At 49.4% G+C, this 17,579-nt stretch overlaps 1 protein-coding gene across 2 annotated transcripts in view; it reads right to left on the reverse strand.

The window, feature by feature from the left end:
* The window catches only part of KIRREL1 (kirre like nephrin family adhesion molecule 1), a 101,633-nt gene extending 88,147 nt beyond the window's left edge, over positions 1-13,486 (reverse strand). For both annotated transcript variants that reach the window (XM_003308524.7, XM_009434931.5), the window contains exon 1: positions 13,348-13,486. In XM_003308524.7, coding sequence (XP_003308572.2) covers positions 13,348-13,399 — 52 coding nt within the window. In that variant the 5' untranslated portion in view covers positions 13,400-13,486. The remainder of the gene's footprint in view (positions 1-13,347) is intronic.
* Between the last annotated feature and the right edge of the window lie 4,093 nt (positions 13,487-17,579).

The following is a 17,579-nucleotide window of genomic DNA, read 5'->3' on the forward strand; positions in this document are numbered from 1 at the left end:
TACGGTTCAGTATCCCAGGAAAATGCCCACACTCCTTCATCAGACTAGGAGATCCCCAAAGGCAGGCACCCCATCCCACAGACCCCATCCCCTCCTCTCTCTGCTTACACTGCTATCTCTTGGGATCCACCCTGGCAAGGCGGGACAAGGACACTTCTGAGTGATTCCAAGAGGAAAACATTCCTGCTCCTAAGCTAAAACTGGCCCTGGCTGTGAGGCAGGCCCACCTCTGCCATCACCCCCATGCCCACTTTCCTACATGCTGGCTTCAGCAGCAGATGTCAGCACTGCTCTCAGCCTGGCTCCCGTGGAGAGAGGAGGAGGGTCCCTCAGGCCATCGGCTAGAAATGATGGGAAGGACACCAGAGTCCTCCAGCCCCCAGCTGCTCTGAGCGGCTGAGAAGGGGACACTAGACAGGTAAGGGCACAGTGACTCAGCCAGGTTCTTGTGAACATCATTCTCCTGGTCCTGGCTGGGGATACTGTAGGAGGACAGCCTTGGTGGTTTGCTGGAAAGCAAATCTGACCCCTAACAAGATAAACTTCTTGGGCTCACACGGGGCCCAGGAGGCAGTCTCGCCTATGACCTCTCTGGGCTTGCTTCTCTATTACAAGGAGCTTTGCCTTGAAGTATGAGAAAATAAACCTGTTGTGGAAAATGTTATTTATCCAGACATAGAGAAGACTGGAGACGTGTTCAGTTACAATACCTAATCAGACAATTTCCATGCAGGAGCAGGGAAGGTTCAGGTTAGACCTAAAGAAGAACTTCCTGCTTGCCAGGGAGTATTTGAAATGAAAGTGAGTGAGCAGAGAGTACTAATGAATTCCTTTCTCTTCAGAAAAAGGACAAACATTGATGTCTCTGGGTTGGTTCAAATTAGTCCAACCTAAAGAGAGACATTTTGACAGTCCATTTTGAGGTTCTTAAGGAATCATCACTCCACTTTAATTTCTCACCGCAGGTTCTATGTTCCAAGAAGCCCAATCTATTGATCTCGCCCCATCCGTACTTTGCCTGTGTTCTCATTCACACTTGCAGATAGCTAAATGTGTGTTGATTTTCTGGGGGAGAAGAGCAGGTGAAGGAAAATTAATGGGAGTTCCTGTTTCCCCCAGTGGACAGGATTCCCTACATATAAGGACCAGGCTTCTCTCACAGAACCAGGGAACCCTGAAGGCAGGCAGTCTCTCTCCTCTGGCCTGTGGATCTCCCTCTACAGCCTGGGGTTCTGCGCGCAGAGAAGGGAGGGAGAGAGTGGGTTTGCTCATCATGTGGATTGAACAACTATGAGGTCTATGTGAGTGTGAGATGCTGACCTGCCCAGAAGACAGTTCCCCACTGCTCCCCCAAATCATGCACCCAATTAAGTCTATGACCTACCTTCCTTCCCAAATCATGCAACTTGCTCATGACCCAGTTTTTAAGCCAAAGCCAACAGGGTCAAAGCCCAGACCAGAAGCTCTGTCAAAATGCTTTCCCCCACATCTCCCATTGAGAGATGAATTATGAGGACTTTTTTCATTTAAAAAAAAAAGTGGAAATGACTGGCTCCGATATGGATGAATTTCCACCAGCACACCAGCAGGTTGCTTTTCAACTCGACAGCTGGCAGCCTGAGTGAAGACTTGGCAGGGTGGGGTGGGGTGGCATGGAGCTAGTGAGGTGGCAGGGAGGGGCTTAGATAAGACAATCTTGGGGCTAAGGATGGGCGTGCTGGCAAGCTCTGTGCACTCTCTTGTCCCACCAGCTGCTTCCTGAAAACAAACATATCAATGCTCCCAAATCAATGATCCATCAGTGCTGTTATACAACTAAGCTGGCTGAAAACTGAATTCAGTTAAATGAATTCTATTTTCTTTTGATTCTCATTAGAACGTTGAAGATCTATTTCCCCAAGGAAAGCATCCCCTAACACCTCAAGGTGTGGTCCTAGGACAAGCAACATCAGCATCACCCAAGAGCTTGGTGCAAATACAGAACTTCCATCTGACCCCAGACTTTGTGAGTCAGAATCTGCATTTTAACAAGATCCCCAGATGTTTTGTAAGCATGTTAAAGTTTGAGAATCATTGTTCTAACACACTGGGTTGAAAGCTGGAAAGAAAGGGGTTTTTAAAATTAATTTATTTATTTTTGAGACAGAGTCTTGCTCTGTGGCCCAGGCTGGAGTGCAGTGGCACCATCTCCACTCACTGCAACCTCCGCCTCCTGGGTTCAAGTGATCCTCCCACCTCAGCCTCCAGAGTAGCTGGGACTACAGGTGCACATCACCATGCCTGGCTAATTTTTGTATTTTTAGTAGAGACGGTGTTTCACCATGTTGTCCAGGCTGGTCTCAAACACCTGATGTAAAGTGATGCGCCCACCTGGACCTCCCAAAGTGCTGGGATTACAGGTATGAGCCACCATGCCTGGCTGAAAGACAGGGTTTAAAATAATGGTTAAGCTTACTGTACACCGTCCTGAGAGTGCTTTTCCAGGACTTACAAAAGAGGAAAGTGGGTGCTATCACTCTGTTTTACAGATAAGGAAACTGAGACTCATAAAGGGCAAAACAGCATTCAGTTTCCAGATCCAAGACACAGACCTAATTCTAAACCAGAGTGCTTTCCATTACACTGTGCTGCCTCCTAAAGCTCCCACTGCACTGAACCCCAGAGAACAGAGCTCAAGGATTACCTACATCACTGGTCACCCTCCTTGGCCCAGTTAACAGTCTGATCTGTATTTGGCCTATTCTTTGTTCATCTCTCATTTCTATTGTCTGTTTTTTCAAGATCTGCCTTGGACTAAACTGTAAAAAGCAAGGACTGTGCAATATTAATAACAACTATAATTTATTGAGTACTTATTGTATTCCAGATACTGTTCCTTAATATAGATTCTCTCATTCAATCCTCACAACAACCCTAGAAGATAGACGTAATCATTTGCATTTTATAGATGAGAAAACTGAGGCTCCAAGTAAGTGACTTGGTCATGATCACACAGAAGCAGCCCCTCTGAGAAAGAGGCTGACTCTGCCACAGGCCCCCTGGTGAGGAGGTCACTCTAGGTGCTTCCCAATTCCAGGAACCGGGTTGTGTTGAAAAAGGCCAGTCTTAAAACATGACCCTGGCATGAAACCGAAGGCAATGTGTGCAAACTAAATCCCTCAGGCACAGACTTTACCAGCTCCCCTCTCGATTTTCTGCTTAAATGGAGAGTGGCAGCGGTGCAGATAATCCAGAAGTCATTTCAACTTGGCTTTGAAATGCATTAGATTTTTTTTTTTTCAAAGTCAGAGATTTTCCTTTCTAATTATATTTGGCTCAAACTGACATTAAAATGAGTTTGCATTCTCACTTTGCCCACTGCCTGGTGAAGGGAGACTTCCCAGATGTGTGCTGTGTGATAGGCACGTCAGTCTGGGATCCAACATCAACCACAATGTAGCTGCCCCGGGGGTGAATGCTAGAGGGTTCTGGCGCTGGCAGCACAGCCAGCCACGAGTGTGTGTGTGGGAGGGTCGGGCATCAAGGGGAGTGTGGGACCTCTGGGAGTCCCCCATCCCATCCCACAGTGTCAAGCTGGTAGATTTCCAGGGAGAGTGGGGAGTGGTGGGGAGGACTGAGACAAAGAGGAGCAAGTCAATTCCTCAAGGTTTTGGATTAAAACCCAGGAGTCCCACTGTCTCGATGAAATGTCCTTCTGGATGACTCGGGAGTAGAGATGAAAACTTCAACTTCTCTCAGAGGCTTCATTCTGCCAGCCTCCCTAGCCTTGGGTTTCTGCTCCTTTGAAATGCCTTCTCTCTCTACTATGTTCTCTCTTCCTCTGCCCTGCCTGCCCATCTCTGCTCCTTTCCTTTTAATAACCTCCCAGTTAAGCGAATCGAATGGGAAGAAGCAGTTAAAAGCACCTCATGGCTTGACAATGCTGGGTAATGGAGCGAGCAGGGCCCCGGGCTGTTCCTGGGAGAATTCAGGAAGGAGGAGGAAAAATAATAATAATAAAAAAAAACTCAGCTAAGCTGATTACAAGGACAAAGTTAATTTAGAAATCAGCTCTGTTGGGTGGGAGTGGGGGTGGAGAGTACGGAACTGGACACAAGAGGTTAGGAGATTCGATTTGGGGGAAGTGGGCTTTATATAAACTGCCTTTGTTCCTGGAAATCATAATCCTTGGGAGGGACCAGGGTTCACTCCTTCGGATTCCTCGACTCCTTCCATCCGGAGCAGGGGGTACAATCGGGGATTGTCCAGAGCTGGGATATCTCGAGGCACCGCATTCCAGAGGCCCCGCAGCCCCTGAGCCTCACATCTGTGGCCCCCTCCCTGCCCCTGCTCCCTGCTCCGCTCCCCCTCACTGGACGGTTAGGCTTCAGCATTTTTCACATACCTCTCTCACAACCTTTATCTTATAAAATTGTCAATATGTGTTTATACATCCATCTCCCACACCATACTGAGAGTGCCTCAAGAACAGGGAGGGACTAAATCTTACCCACCTTTTCATTCCCAGGCCTAGGCCCAGCACAGTCATTTAAAAAAACAATGCTCATAAGTTGAACACATGCTCTCACCCCGCCTGGTGGGACCCTCTTCAAAGGACTCCATTTGAAAAACCAGAGCTCACTTCCTAGCAGAGGTTTTAAGAATCTTTAGGCTCAGCTCCTAAATGCACATGTATCTAAGGCCACAGACCAGTGGAAATAGCCCAGAATTGACCCTGAAGGGACTAAACCCAGATGGGCCCTCTGATGGAACCAGATGGCTCCCCTTGACTCTGGGCAGTGTAGACATGGCCCAAGCTTGGGGGGGACAGGTAACAAAGAGCCTGGCCTCAGAGTCAGGCTGCAGAGCTCTCCTCACAGTTATTGCTGTTGAACTCTGCCTCCAGGCATCTTTATCTTATACTGAAGGATTCTCAGAGGAAAAGATTTCCTCATCCTTCCGAAGTCTCTCTGGCTCAAGTCACAGATCTGAGACCTCCCAAGGCAGAGCTGGTATTTCTCTAAGGTTTTCTGCTCACTTCTGCCCGGCCAAACCTTGGTTATCTGTTTTTTTCATGTTTTTAATTGGAGGGGTTACAAATTTCCATAGCGTCTCCAGTAGAAGAGGTGTTTAAGAGGAGGGGAGGCTTTGGTGAGAAATGAGATGGGGATTATACCTGTTTTTAAGATACCCTTTGTCTGCTTAAAAAACAGAAATCCATAGCTCCCTAGTTCTTACAGGGGAGTCTTTGCAAGAAGTCTTTGGCCTGGCTTTTCCAAGCCTCCTCTGGTCTGTCCCCATTCTACCGTTCTGGATCATCTCATCTGTTTCTCCCAAACCAACCCAAATCCTCAGTCCAACTGGCCTCAGTGTCCGCCACACATCCCAGCAGCAACATCTTGGTTCAGGAAGTCTGGCCCATCTGGTAAGGCTCTCCCTCTTCCTGCCACATCCATGTCCTGTCCATCCTTGGGCCCCACTTCCTCCACGGAGCCCTTCCTGGTCACTTCAGCCCACAGCAAAGTCCCATTTCTGGACTCTCTAGCTCTGACCTGCACACTGCTATCACGGCACCAATGACTCCACACCTTGCACCACCAGCAGTCTTCATGTATGTATATCTTAGTTTCTTAAAAGGGAAGGACCACCTGCTGTCATATTTTTTGGTCCACATAATGCCTACCAGTATGTTTTGCATATAATAATGTACAGTTGATGATTAAAAAAATAATTCTCCTGATTTGGTGAAAGAGAGAACTGAGGCCTACTGAGATTAAGTAATTTGCACTGAAATCACAAAGTGAGACCTTCAAGGGCAGAGATCTAGTACCTTATTCACTTTGCAACACTGGAGCCCAGCACACAGTAAGCACACAATTCTCTTCCGCTGAATGAAGGAACAAAAGTCCTTCCTCTTTCCACACATCTTTCAGTGAAGATATATTCCTCAGACTGCCTCAGAAGGAAAGAAGGGGCAGAGAGAAAAGGCATCCAACGGCCTAGTCGATTCTGAAGTGGACCTAGGATGGGACAGCTTCCTGGGATAAACCTGCTGGGCACAGAGTACACCTCCAGACACTCGGGTTCCTGTTATCCCTTCCCTGCCTCAAAACCCAAGACCCACAGCATTCTGGGTGAGTCTCCCATCACCTTCCAGAGCCAGATTGCAAAAGGAATGAAGCAGCATCATTCTCTCCTGGGAAACTAATGGAATTTGCTAGAGAGTTCTGGAGATTTCTACCCCTGGATTTAAGACCCTTAATCCTGAGGAGGTTGACTGGCTGTAAGGCTCATTTATTTCAATACGATGCCTATTTTGTTAAATGGGCTCAAGGAGGGCAGAGAGGGGTGAGGACTGCAGCCCCTGGAGACAACAGAGGTTAATAAAAGTGGCTGAATAAATTAAATATGGAGGGAAGGACAAGCTGGGAGCTTGGAGTCAGCTGATACAGGGAGAGTAAGTGGGATAGAAAGAAGAAAGAAAAGTGTCATACTTCAGTGGTGTCTGCGAACTAGAGCAGCTTTTATCCTGGATGCTCCGAGAACTTAATTAGGTTCGCATTGTCTGACAATCAGACGTGGGAAGGTATAAGAGCTGGAGCTACAGAATGGAGAGGGACCAGTGTTACAGAATGAGGAACCCCAAGCTTCTTTCTCAACTTTCATAACTTCACAGTTTGTGCATCTATCAGAGAGGATGCAGGGCATGCAAGGCAAGGCAAAAAGTAGTGCCTTTAAAGACACAGGAGGGCTGCTATGGCTGGAAGAAAAATGACTCACAAAAATGTACTACTGTTGCACACTAGTGCTCTGGTGACTGAAAGGGCTTGGGTAAAGATGAGAGATATCTGTCCAGATGTGTATGGGGATGGGGATAAGAAGTGGGTGCATGTATAGCTGCACTATGAAGGCATGTGTGAATACATATGCATATGCATGCAGTGAGATTGCATCCACACGCTTGCATGCAGCAGTAATGCAGAACAGGTAGGTGTGCAGTCTTCCTTCTAGGAATTATCCTCAGCCCCCACCCCAACTTTCCTGCTTGGGTTCTAGTTCTGGCTCTGTCACTTACTAGCTGGATCATCTTGGACAATCTGCTTAACTTCTTTGGATCCCTGTTTGTCCATCTGTAAAATGGGGATAACACCTAACTTCAACAATTATGTCAGTATTGAATTAGTTACTAATGCATGTAAAATACAAAATTGCCCTTCACAAAAGTGAACGGATTTCTCCCCCACTCTGAGAGAGCCCATTATTTTTCCTGATTTCTGAAATTGCCTCTTCCTCCTCCCTGGTTTCACATTTGAGGATCAAGGACATGACAGCCTCTTTCTCCTCTACTGCTGACAACCCACCCCCACACCCCCATCCTTTTCCAGGTCAAAGAACCCTCCAGGAGATTGCCAAGTAAACTGGTCCAGAGGCCCTGGGAAGAAACCAGACAGGAACTGGTAGGTCGGGAAGGGGCATAGCTTTCTCATCTCTGGACATATGAAGAGAAATGTCTCTAGCCTCAGATGGAAACATCTCCCAGAAATTGGGGAGATTAAGGAATTTGTCCCCATCCCTTCCCTCCATACCAACTGCCACCCCTTTGCAATTTATTTAACTTCTCTAGGTCTCTGTTTTCTCATCTATTAAATGGAGAAACAACTATCCTGCCTACATCATAGGATGAGTGTATCTCTCTATCAAATGGTACATGTAAAAAGTTGCTAAAATTGCCAAGCACCATACAGGTACAAAGATAAAAGACTCTAAACATGGGAGGAAAAGGATTGAGGCTTTCCAAACCTCCTTCTGACAAGGGGCATTATTTACTGGTCCCAGCCCCACTGATTAAAACATGTATCCTGACATCTAAGTTTTGCTTCACAAATGATCATCAAAGCAAGGCAGGGAGATAGATGTGGCCTTGGAATTTCTGGGCTGAGAACTAGGGAAGGGGGCTGAGCTGAGTGAGGCACCAGGAGAGGAAAAAAGGCCTAGGCTTCCCTCCTGTCCTTCCACAGCTGCCTTAACTCTAAGAAAGGCAGGGTGTGGCTCTTCTAGGCAGGTTGAAGGGCACTCATGGCGCTTAGTAGGGAGACAAAAGAGGGGTTGAATCTGGGATCTAACACCTCAGGTATGCCCTTCAGCAAGTTACTTAAACTCTCAACTGTGGTTTCTTCATCTATAAAATGGGAGTAACATTAACCTGAAAAGCACACTGTAGGAATTCAATAAAAGGTAATTTTGATGCTTTGGTATGGAGTTCACCTCCTACAATCACTTTTCACCACCCTAGGCCAGGCAGTTCCCCAGGGCGCAGGCTAAGAAGGAGGGTTGAAAGCCTCCCCAGGCGGGTTAGAACAAGCCATCTAAGACCCTAGCCTCCAATCCTACCAGACTACCAGGGACCAGACAAATTTGGAAGCTGACACTTGGGGAGATCCTGGTCTCAGGATTATCCCCTAGACCCCTTCTCGGTGCTTCTTTTGCCTCTGTATGGCTCTGGGCCTCTCCAGGAGTCAGCCTTGCATGGAACAAGAATAATTCCCAAATTTGTAGTTCATGGACCTGTAAGGCTGTGTTTAATATTAGAAACAAACCTTTTTATTTGCCAAGTCCTTGAAAAAAGTCATTTACTAGATTTATCATATCATCAAAGAAAAACAATTTAACACCAAAAAATGTAGGACAGAATCTCAGAATAAAGGATTGTTTTTTAAATGTGAGTGAGTTTACCTTTATGAAATACTCACTCCCTTTTCTTCCTAGTTCTCATTCTGCTATGGACCAGGAAAATCCCTGTCCCAGCCCAGCATCAGTCTCTGCTGGCATGTAGGATCTGGCAAAGGAGAAGGGTGTAGGCTGTGGGATCCACTGGTTCCTACAACTACCAATAAGATACTTAATGTATCTAAACCTCAGTTTCTTGGCCAGGTACAGTGGCTCACACCTATAATCCCAGCACTTTGGGAAGCCGAGATGTAAGGAGCGGTTGAGCCTTGGAGTTTGAGACTAGCTTGTGCAACCTAGCAAGACCCATCTCTCCAAAAGAAAAAAAAAAAAAAATTAGCCAGGTGTGTGTGGTCCTAGCTACTTAGGAGGCTGAGGTAGGAGAATGGCTTGAGCCTAGGAGGAGGTTGCAGTGAGCCATAATCACACCACTGCACTCTAGCCTGGGCATCAGAGCAAGACCCTATCTAAAAAAATAAATAAATAAATCTCAGTTTCTCATCCATGAAATGGGGATAATTTACACAGCCAATCTCAGGGGGCTGTAGCATAGATTAAATTAGATAATGCATATGAAGTAGTTAACACAGGGCTCAATAAATGATCCATATTATTTCCAGACTCTGAAATGCTGCCACCTCGGGGCTAGTGTCCCTCCTCATTCCACACAAGAGCTCTGGTTCCTTCTCACTCAAGTGCCAACCTCTTCCACTTTTGCTCTCTCTCCTCAAATCCCTTCCCCAGATCTTTTCTGAGGTCTCCAAGGAGGGGGTCAGTTTCCCCTTCTGGGTCTGCCACAACATAGTTCTTTCCATGAGAGATACAAAGAAGGCGCTTACTGAAGCCCAGGACCAAGAATCTGGGGAGCTGGAGCTAGAAAACACACACACACACACACACACACCACAAAGAATCATAGGGAGAAGAAAAGGAAGCGCAGACAACTCGACTGCCTGTCTATCTATGTCTCACCTCAAAGTCAAGATAGCAAGCATTTACTGAGCACTTCTCACTGTGCCAGACACTGTTCCATGTACGTTACATGGATTAACATATTCAAGTGCCACCACAACCCTATGAGGTATTACTTCTATCCTCACTTCTGGAAGAGCATGCTGAGGCACAGAGAATGTACATGACTTGTTCAAGCTTACGACTACCAAATGGTGGAGGTAGGAGCTGGATGGGAGTCTGTGATTTAATCGCCATCGAATGCTGCCTCTTTCCAGCACTGCAGCGCGCTCATCAAATCAATCAATTGATCAGATATTTAAGGGGCACTTACCACCAGAAACTATAGGATAAAAGAAATTAAGACTTAGTCCCTGCAAGGATGTAAAGAGGTCCTAGGGGGCAGAGGTGGGGCTTCCTCCTCCCATCTCACTGGAGCACTAAAGGCAGAGCCAGAACAACCAACCACTCAGCTGTGGGAAGGAGCAGAGGCGAGAAGGCCTGGATGCCTCCTCCTCCTCCTCCTGACCAGGTGTTCTGGGGCCCAGGGCTGAGGCACTGAGTACTTGGTTCACACCCTCCCTTTGGGTCTAAGTGAGTAGAAGGCAGAAAGTGGAGTCCAGTCAAGGTCAAGGAGAGGAACCCAGTGTCCTGGTTTCTGCCATGTCTCCCCTGACTCATCCCCAACCTCAGTGCCCTGCTCTGGGCAGAAGTGGGACATCTAAAGTGTGTATATGTGTCTATGTGTAGCACCGAGAGGGGAGAGTCCAGTTACTCTCCAGACCTGCTAGGATTCTCTGCCAGGATTCAGCTGTACTCAGGGAGTTGAATCCTGGGAATTTAGGAGGCCCTCGGGCCTCCTCCCTTTACACTTTACTCCCCTCAAAAGCTGTGGCAGGAATGCCAGGGGGAGCTCTGGGGGCTGGATGGGCTTATTTTTCTCCTGCCCCCACATCCATCCCCCCCACGGAGGCAGCTCCCGCCCCGAGCCGGCCTGTCATCCCACATTGCTCTGATTAGCTATAATCTTTCTTTTTCAATTTCTCCTCCCCGAGACTAGGGAGCGAGAAAATCTCCCAGAAAATGAATAAATATTTCAATTTTCGGCGCAATCAGTCTGTGGAGCCGGCGCATGATGGAAACAGGGGGAAGGATAATGGTTTTCATTTAGATAAGATACAGAAAATTATTTAGTGAAAAATGAAGATTGATGAAGCCCATTGAAATTCTTTAAAATGCGATTTTTATTTCTCAGCCTAGGCTGAATCTCCCCTTCCCCTCTCCTCTCTGCTCCCCTCAATTCTATGGCTTCCTGCTGACACCTACTCCCCCATCCCTATTCCCCCACCATCATTCCTCCTCCCTTTTGTAGCGCCCCCCTCCGTTTCCTCTCTCACTGCCCCAGTCCCTGACCTAGAGCTCCTTTCTGAGGATGGAGGCTAAGGAAAGGGGGTCCTGCCAAGCTCTCCACCCCTATGTGTGTCCCAGTCTCCCCAGACTCCTACTCCTTCCCTCTCTGCCTCCTCCCCAGTCCCTTGCCAAGCTTCCCCCAACACTCACTAGTGATTTCCCCTCCCCTCCTGTCTAGTCTCTCCCTTTCTTTTCTCTGGTATCCTCTCCCCCAACCCCAGATACTTTCACCAGGTCCTGCTTTCACCCCTGTTGGAGCAGAGAAGTGGGAGCTCAGCATTCCCTAGCCACTCGCTCCTTTCCAAAGAGAGAAAGGCTCACAACACACACTTCTTTCTGTCCCCAATTCAATCCACATGTCTCTCCTGTTTGCTAACTGCTGCTTTTGTTCCTTAACACTCATTTGTATCCATGTTGCTGACATGTAAGGGCTGTAAGAAAGGGACAGACATAAGCTTGCCCCCAACATAGACCAATACTGACCCAGGGGCCCCCTCCACCACCAACATGACCCCCCTCCACCACTACCATGGCCCACCCCCTTCCTCCCCGACACCAACAGCCTGGCTGAACAAAGTCAGAACTTAAGTCATCTTCCCAACTTTCTGCCAAGTGGCTGGCCTGGCCTGCCAACCCCAGGGCCAGGCCTCCTCCTTTCCCCTAGCACCACCTCCCACTCTTGGCTCACACCACAGATGTGTGCCCTTCCCATATCATAGTGTGTGCTGGGGGGCTGGCATGGGTGCCCTATGGGGAGAAATGAATCAAGATGTGCCCCCACCAACTCAGCTAGGCTTTGCCTTCGGAACTGGGAAGAGACCCGACAAGGAGAGGAAAGGTCCAGCATAACACCCCACCTACAAATGCAGGAAGGGAACAGAAAGCAGGGCAATAATGCCTGAGGCTGTTCTACCCAGATCCATTCCCAGACACCCCCTAAAAGAGAACACCTCCTCCACCTGCAGTCTGTACATCTCCATAGGTGTCTGCCCATATGAATGTCTGTTCAAGTTTCTTTGTTTGCTAGAGGGTTGGTTTCTGTGAGAGCATGTGTCCTGTCCTTGTAAACGCCTGCATACATGTACTGTGTATAGTTGTAACGTTCGGGTGGATGAATGCGTGAGTGTGTGCCGATCTGGGGGAGGAATCTGTCTTCCTCAGATGTCTCAGTGTCTTTGTGTATATGTGTCTGTCTCAGTGTGGGGGATGTTTGTGGGGATGTCTCTCTCAGTAGGTGAGTAGTCTGTCTCAGTGTCTGTGAGTGTTTTACGGTGTTTGTGTGTCAATTTCTGTGTGTCAGCTCCATTTTGGGGGAGGGAAGGAGTTCAGCAGGATTCAGTCTTCCTTAGAGTCAGACCTGGGAGGCAAGAACCAACTCCCACAGACCCCAGTCCCTGCTGCAGTCTGGACCCTTGGTTCCCTCAGCCCTCTTCCCTCCCCCAACCCCAGCCCTGCCCAGGATACACTGACATCCTCATCTCTCCCAACCACCTCCCTCACCTCCCAGCCTCTCCCCTGCCAGTGTCAAATAAGCCCCAGACAGCAACACTTTCCTGAGCCCAAGTAGAGTGTCAGCCCCCTCCCCCCACCGCCTCTGCCCCCGCCCCCGTGAGTTGCCCCCTCTGTATCAAGCGGGCCTGAAGCTGTATGTGGAACTCCACTCTCCAAACAGAGCCTCCGTGGGCAGGGGTTCCAAATCCCCACTAGAGGCGCCGAGACACCCCTCCCTTCCTCTAGAGGGGGCAGCCCCAGGCAGGCTGGAGCCGTGATTCAGACTCAGACCCCCGAGGGGCTGGGCTGGAGTAGGGGGATCCCCTTAGCAACATCTTCGGGAGGTGGGACCCAGCTTTTCGCTCACCCCCTCGCCCGAAATCCGAAATCCCACCCTCTTCCCAGCCTTGCCCTTAGGCTGGACTCAGGCGTCCGGAACCCCGGCCTCAGAGGGCGAGGGTCGGTAGGGCTGCCAGAAGCTCAAGAGAAAGCGTTCGGTTCCCCGTTTTACTCGGACCTCCAGCCCTCGCGGCCCCATTGCTCGGTTCTCCCGCGCAGCCAGAGGAAACAACTTGGGCAAATCAACGGCAAACTCATTCTCCCCAGCCCCTCGTTACTCCGCGCCCCCTCCCCCAGGGCTCTGCGCCCGGACCGAGCCCCCGCCTCGTGGCGTCCGGACCCGGGGACTGGCCGCGGGCCGCGGGGCACTCCAGCACTCACCCACCGGGGGAGCAGTGCCCCGGCCCCGGGGGGAAGCCGAGCGTCCGGGGGTGGGCTGGGGGCCCTTACCTTGGGAGAAAGTATCGGAGAGAGTGAGGATCCAGACGAGGAGGCTCAGCATGCTGTCCGCCCGCCGTGCGCCCGCCCGCGGCTGGGGCCCGGAGTTGGCGAGCGAGCCAGAGGAGCGGGCTGGGGAGGAGGGGAGCCCGGGAGCCCGCCCCCCGCCCGCCCGCGCCCGCCCCTGCACACACACACGCGCGCGCGCGCACACTCACGCGCACAAACTCACTTCCCTGCCCTCCGATTCTCTTTATCTCTCTTTCCTCCCAGACCTTTTTCTCCTCCTGGTCGCCCTCCCCCTTTAATTATTTCTCCTCTCAAGCTTTATCTCTCTGGGTCTCTTTCGGTCTTTGCTCCCCCTTTCTCTCCCCTTCTCTTCCTTCCCTCTCTCCCTCCCTGCCTCCCTGCCTGCCTGCCTCCCTCCCTCCGCCTGACGTCTACTCTCCCTCCGACGGCGCCTCCCTCCACGAGCCCTCCCCCTGCCCCCCGCCCCCCGCAACGCGCGCGCACACACACACCCCCCTCGCTGGAACTGAGATGGAAGGAGAGCAAAGAGAGAAAGGAATTGAGGGCAAAGGCAAAAGGGGGTGAAAAATGTGACCGTCGTGGGTTCTGGGGCAGGCACGACAGGACCCCTGGCCACCCCACCCCCTCCCATTTATAGACGCAGTCTTGGTCGCGGGCTATGGAACTAAGCAGTGGAGGAGGAACATGGGCTGAGGGACATCAGCCTCTAGCTCAGAGGATGTGATGGGGAGTATGTGTGTGTGTGTGTGTGTGTGTGTGTGTGTTTCCGTGTGTGTCTAGGAGTGGGGTGGGGGGCAGGGAGTTAAATAAACATAAAGACCTTTCTTTTTAAATTCCACACCCAAAGTCTAGCCCCTAGATTCCCCAAATTAAGAATTCTCAATTGACTAATGAATGCTTGGATAAGGGAGGGGCATACATGCCTCTGCCCACCTATAAAACCCAGAACTGGAGAGTGGGAGCTGCCTCTTGGACCTGCCTTGAGGCCCTGCCTTGGCTTCACCCAGTCAAGGTTGAGCACAGCTAGGCGTTGGAGGACTCAGCGGCCTGGAAGAGGCACAGTTGACCCTTCCTTCGTTCATCTTAGACTTCCACCCATCCCGAAGGAGAAGGTAGCCAACTGGATGGCTTTGAAGGGCCAAGACCTGGCCTCACCTCCCTGAATGCAAGCCAGAGGAGAAGACAGCCACCAGAGGATCTCTAAGCACGCTGGAGTTTGAGATCTTTTGGGGTAGGGACATGGAGGAACTAGGAAGGAAGGGAATTCCTGAGAATCATGAGAGCATTCAGGAGGGATCTCCACTTTCTTAAGGGCCCAGTTTGGCAACCAGCTCCTCTTCTCACCCCTGACCAGATACTTCTGCTCACAGGGTTGCTCGGGTAGCCAGAGGTCTGGACCCTAGGGAATGGACAGAGGAGTTGCTGGAATTGCACAATTTTACAGTAATGTGTTGGTCCAAAGAGGTCTCCACTTGTTTCCTCCCAGATCCCAGATCTCCTGGGTCTCTAACACTCCCCGCCAAGCTTTCTCAATTTCTGCCCCTGAAAGTAGGTGCGTGGCTCTCTGGTGCCCTCTGTTGATGTGTAGCGGCCACAGTTCCTCTTTCCTCCGCAGATTCTAACACCAGCCTGTGGTCCAGACACATCCACACACAAGTAGAAGACAGAGAAAGGCAGGAAAACACCCAAGCTCATATGCAGAAGCCCCATATGCACAGACCCAGAGAATTCTTCATATGTTCCAAAACACAGGCAAACACAGTTTAAGAATAGGGCCATACCTTGGCCAGAGAAATAGGACTGCAATCCCAAACGTACACAGAAAGACACCAACACACAGACACATAAGGCTTTTCATTTGTTCATTCATTAATCATACATTCCACAGACATTTTTTCAGCTCCAGACTGCTATTTTCCAGTCACCATTCTAGGCTTTGGGGAGACAATAATAATAATAATAATAAAAAGGACAAAGTCCTTCCCTTTAATGTTCCATTCTGGAGGAAAGTCAGAGGCAGTAGAAAAAATATGAAATATACTAGGTTATGGTAAATGCTATGGGGGACAAATAAAGCAGGATAAAAGATTAGGGAGAGGGAGAGAGGGAGGAATTACTGTTCTTACAGGTAGTCAAAGAAAGCTGTTCTGCTACAGCCACATTTGGGCACAGACCTGAAGGAACTCAGGGTTTAGCTGCTCAGGCGTCTGAGGGAAGAATGCAGCAGGAAGATGGTAGCAGCAAAGGCAAAAACCCTGAGGTAGGGAGCTCTGGGCATGTCAGCGAGACAGCCTTTTCTCCTTTCCACTCCACATGATGGTGTATGGAGGGGAAGGCGAGGGTGACCCTGACTTAGGAAAGTATTATTTTTGGTGTGTGTGTGTTTTCTTTTCTTTTCTTTCTTTTTATTATTTTTTTTTTGATGGAGTTGCACTCTGTCACCCAGGCTGGAGTGTAGTGGCATGATCTTGGCTCACTGCAACCTCCATCTCCTGGGTTCAAGCGATTCTCCTGCCTCAGCCTCTTGAGTAGCTGGGATTACAGGCACCCGCCACCATGCCCGGCTAATTTCTGTATTTTTAGTAGAGATGGGGTTTCACCATGTTGGCCAGGCTGGTCTTGAACTGCTGACCTCAAGTGATTTGCCTGCCTCGGCCTCCCAAAGTACTGGGATTACAGGTGTGAGCCACCACACTCGGCCTAGGAGAGCATTAATTTTTTTTAAAAAGTCTTTAATCGAAGGAAGGGAATATTCTTAGCTCAGTGCTTCCTGCCTAATCTCCATGTCTGATATCAGGCTTGATAGCTATTCTTTTTATGAGAAGGGACTGGGTTATCAGAGCTTTTGGATTTTTGTGGGTCTTTTATTTTGCCTCAAAAGCCTAGAAACAGAGGAGCCAAGTTTCTCTAGCTCACTAACAGCGAAAACAACAATCTGGCCTGTCTCCTCTGGTCCTTTAGCTTTCCTTTTCCCTCCCCCTTTCCTTTAATTCCAAATCTTCACCAGCTCAGTTCATAGCAAACTCATGTCTCTAGAATTTCTTCCACATAAGTCATCCAGCATCCCAGATCTCAGAGCTTAAGACACCATAGACCTCATCCCCAGCCAGTGGTCCTCAACACCAGTTGTGCATAGCACCTCCTGAGGGCCTTTAATTTTATTATTATTATTTTTTAATTTTTTGAGATGGAGTTTAGATCTGTCACCTGGGCTGAAGTGCCGTGGCATGATCTCAGCTCACTGTAACCTCCGCCTCCCGGGTTCAAGTGATTCTCCTGCCACAGCCTCCCAAGTAGCTGGGATTACAGGTGTGTGCCACCATGCCTGGGTAGTTTTTGTATTTTTAGTAGAGACAGCATTTCGCCATGTTGGCCAAGCTGGTCTCGAACTCCTGATCTCAGGTGATCCACCCGCCTCGGCCTCCCAAAGTGCTGGGGTTACAGGCATGAGCCACCATGCCCTGCCCTGAGGGCTGTCTAAAAACACCAGTGCCATGCCCTCATCCCTAAAGATTAATTGTTCTGGGGTGAAGTTCAAGCATCAGTATTTTTAGACATAGCCCCAGGTGATTCTAGTAGACAGCCAAGGTAGAGAGCTGCTAAACTAAGCAAACCACTGCTTTCCAGACATTGTCTTCAGCAAGCCTGCACACCACACAAGTGTCCTGCCCTCTTATCTCCACTAGCATTTCTTCTGCTTATTGCCAATCTTGTATCACCCTCCCCTCCTGGGGCAACCCCAATTAAGCTGCCCTAACTTTGCTCCATCCTCGTCTCTTTAGCACTAAGGCTCACAATTTTGTCTAGTCGAATTAACTGAGCCTCTTAGAATCTAATAACATAACTAATCAAACTGTAGACATCCTGGGGCTGAGTCCCTAGTATCAGTCAGATGATCCAAAGATAAAGCTTGTGTCTTTTCCATCAGACTGGACATATCTTCCTAGGACAGGATATCTGCCTCCCCTATCAAACTTGGGGATTCTTGGGGGGCAAGGAATATGCATGTCACACCATTCTGGAGCTCCCTGAGGGCAGAGCAAAAGCTGGGTAAGCCCCTCCCTATCAGAGAGGTACCTTGCAGAGTAGTTGACAGCAAAGCACATGGGCCCTGAAACCAGACAGGGATTCAAATCTAGGTTCTTTCCCTTCCTTTCTGTGTGACCTTGGACATTTTATGTGGCTAACCTCTCTAGTTCTTGGTTTTTTCACAT

The sequence above is a fragment of the Pan troglodytes genome, chromosome 1 (assembly GCF_028858775.2).
Source record: "Pan troglodytes isolate AG18354 chromosome 1, NHGRI_mPanTro3-v2.0_pri, whole genome shotgun sequence".
NCBI classification, from domain to species: domain Eukaryota; kingdom Metazoa; phylum Chordata; class Mammalia; order Primates; family Hominidae; genus Pan; species Pan troglodytes.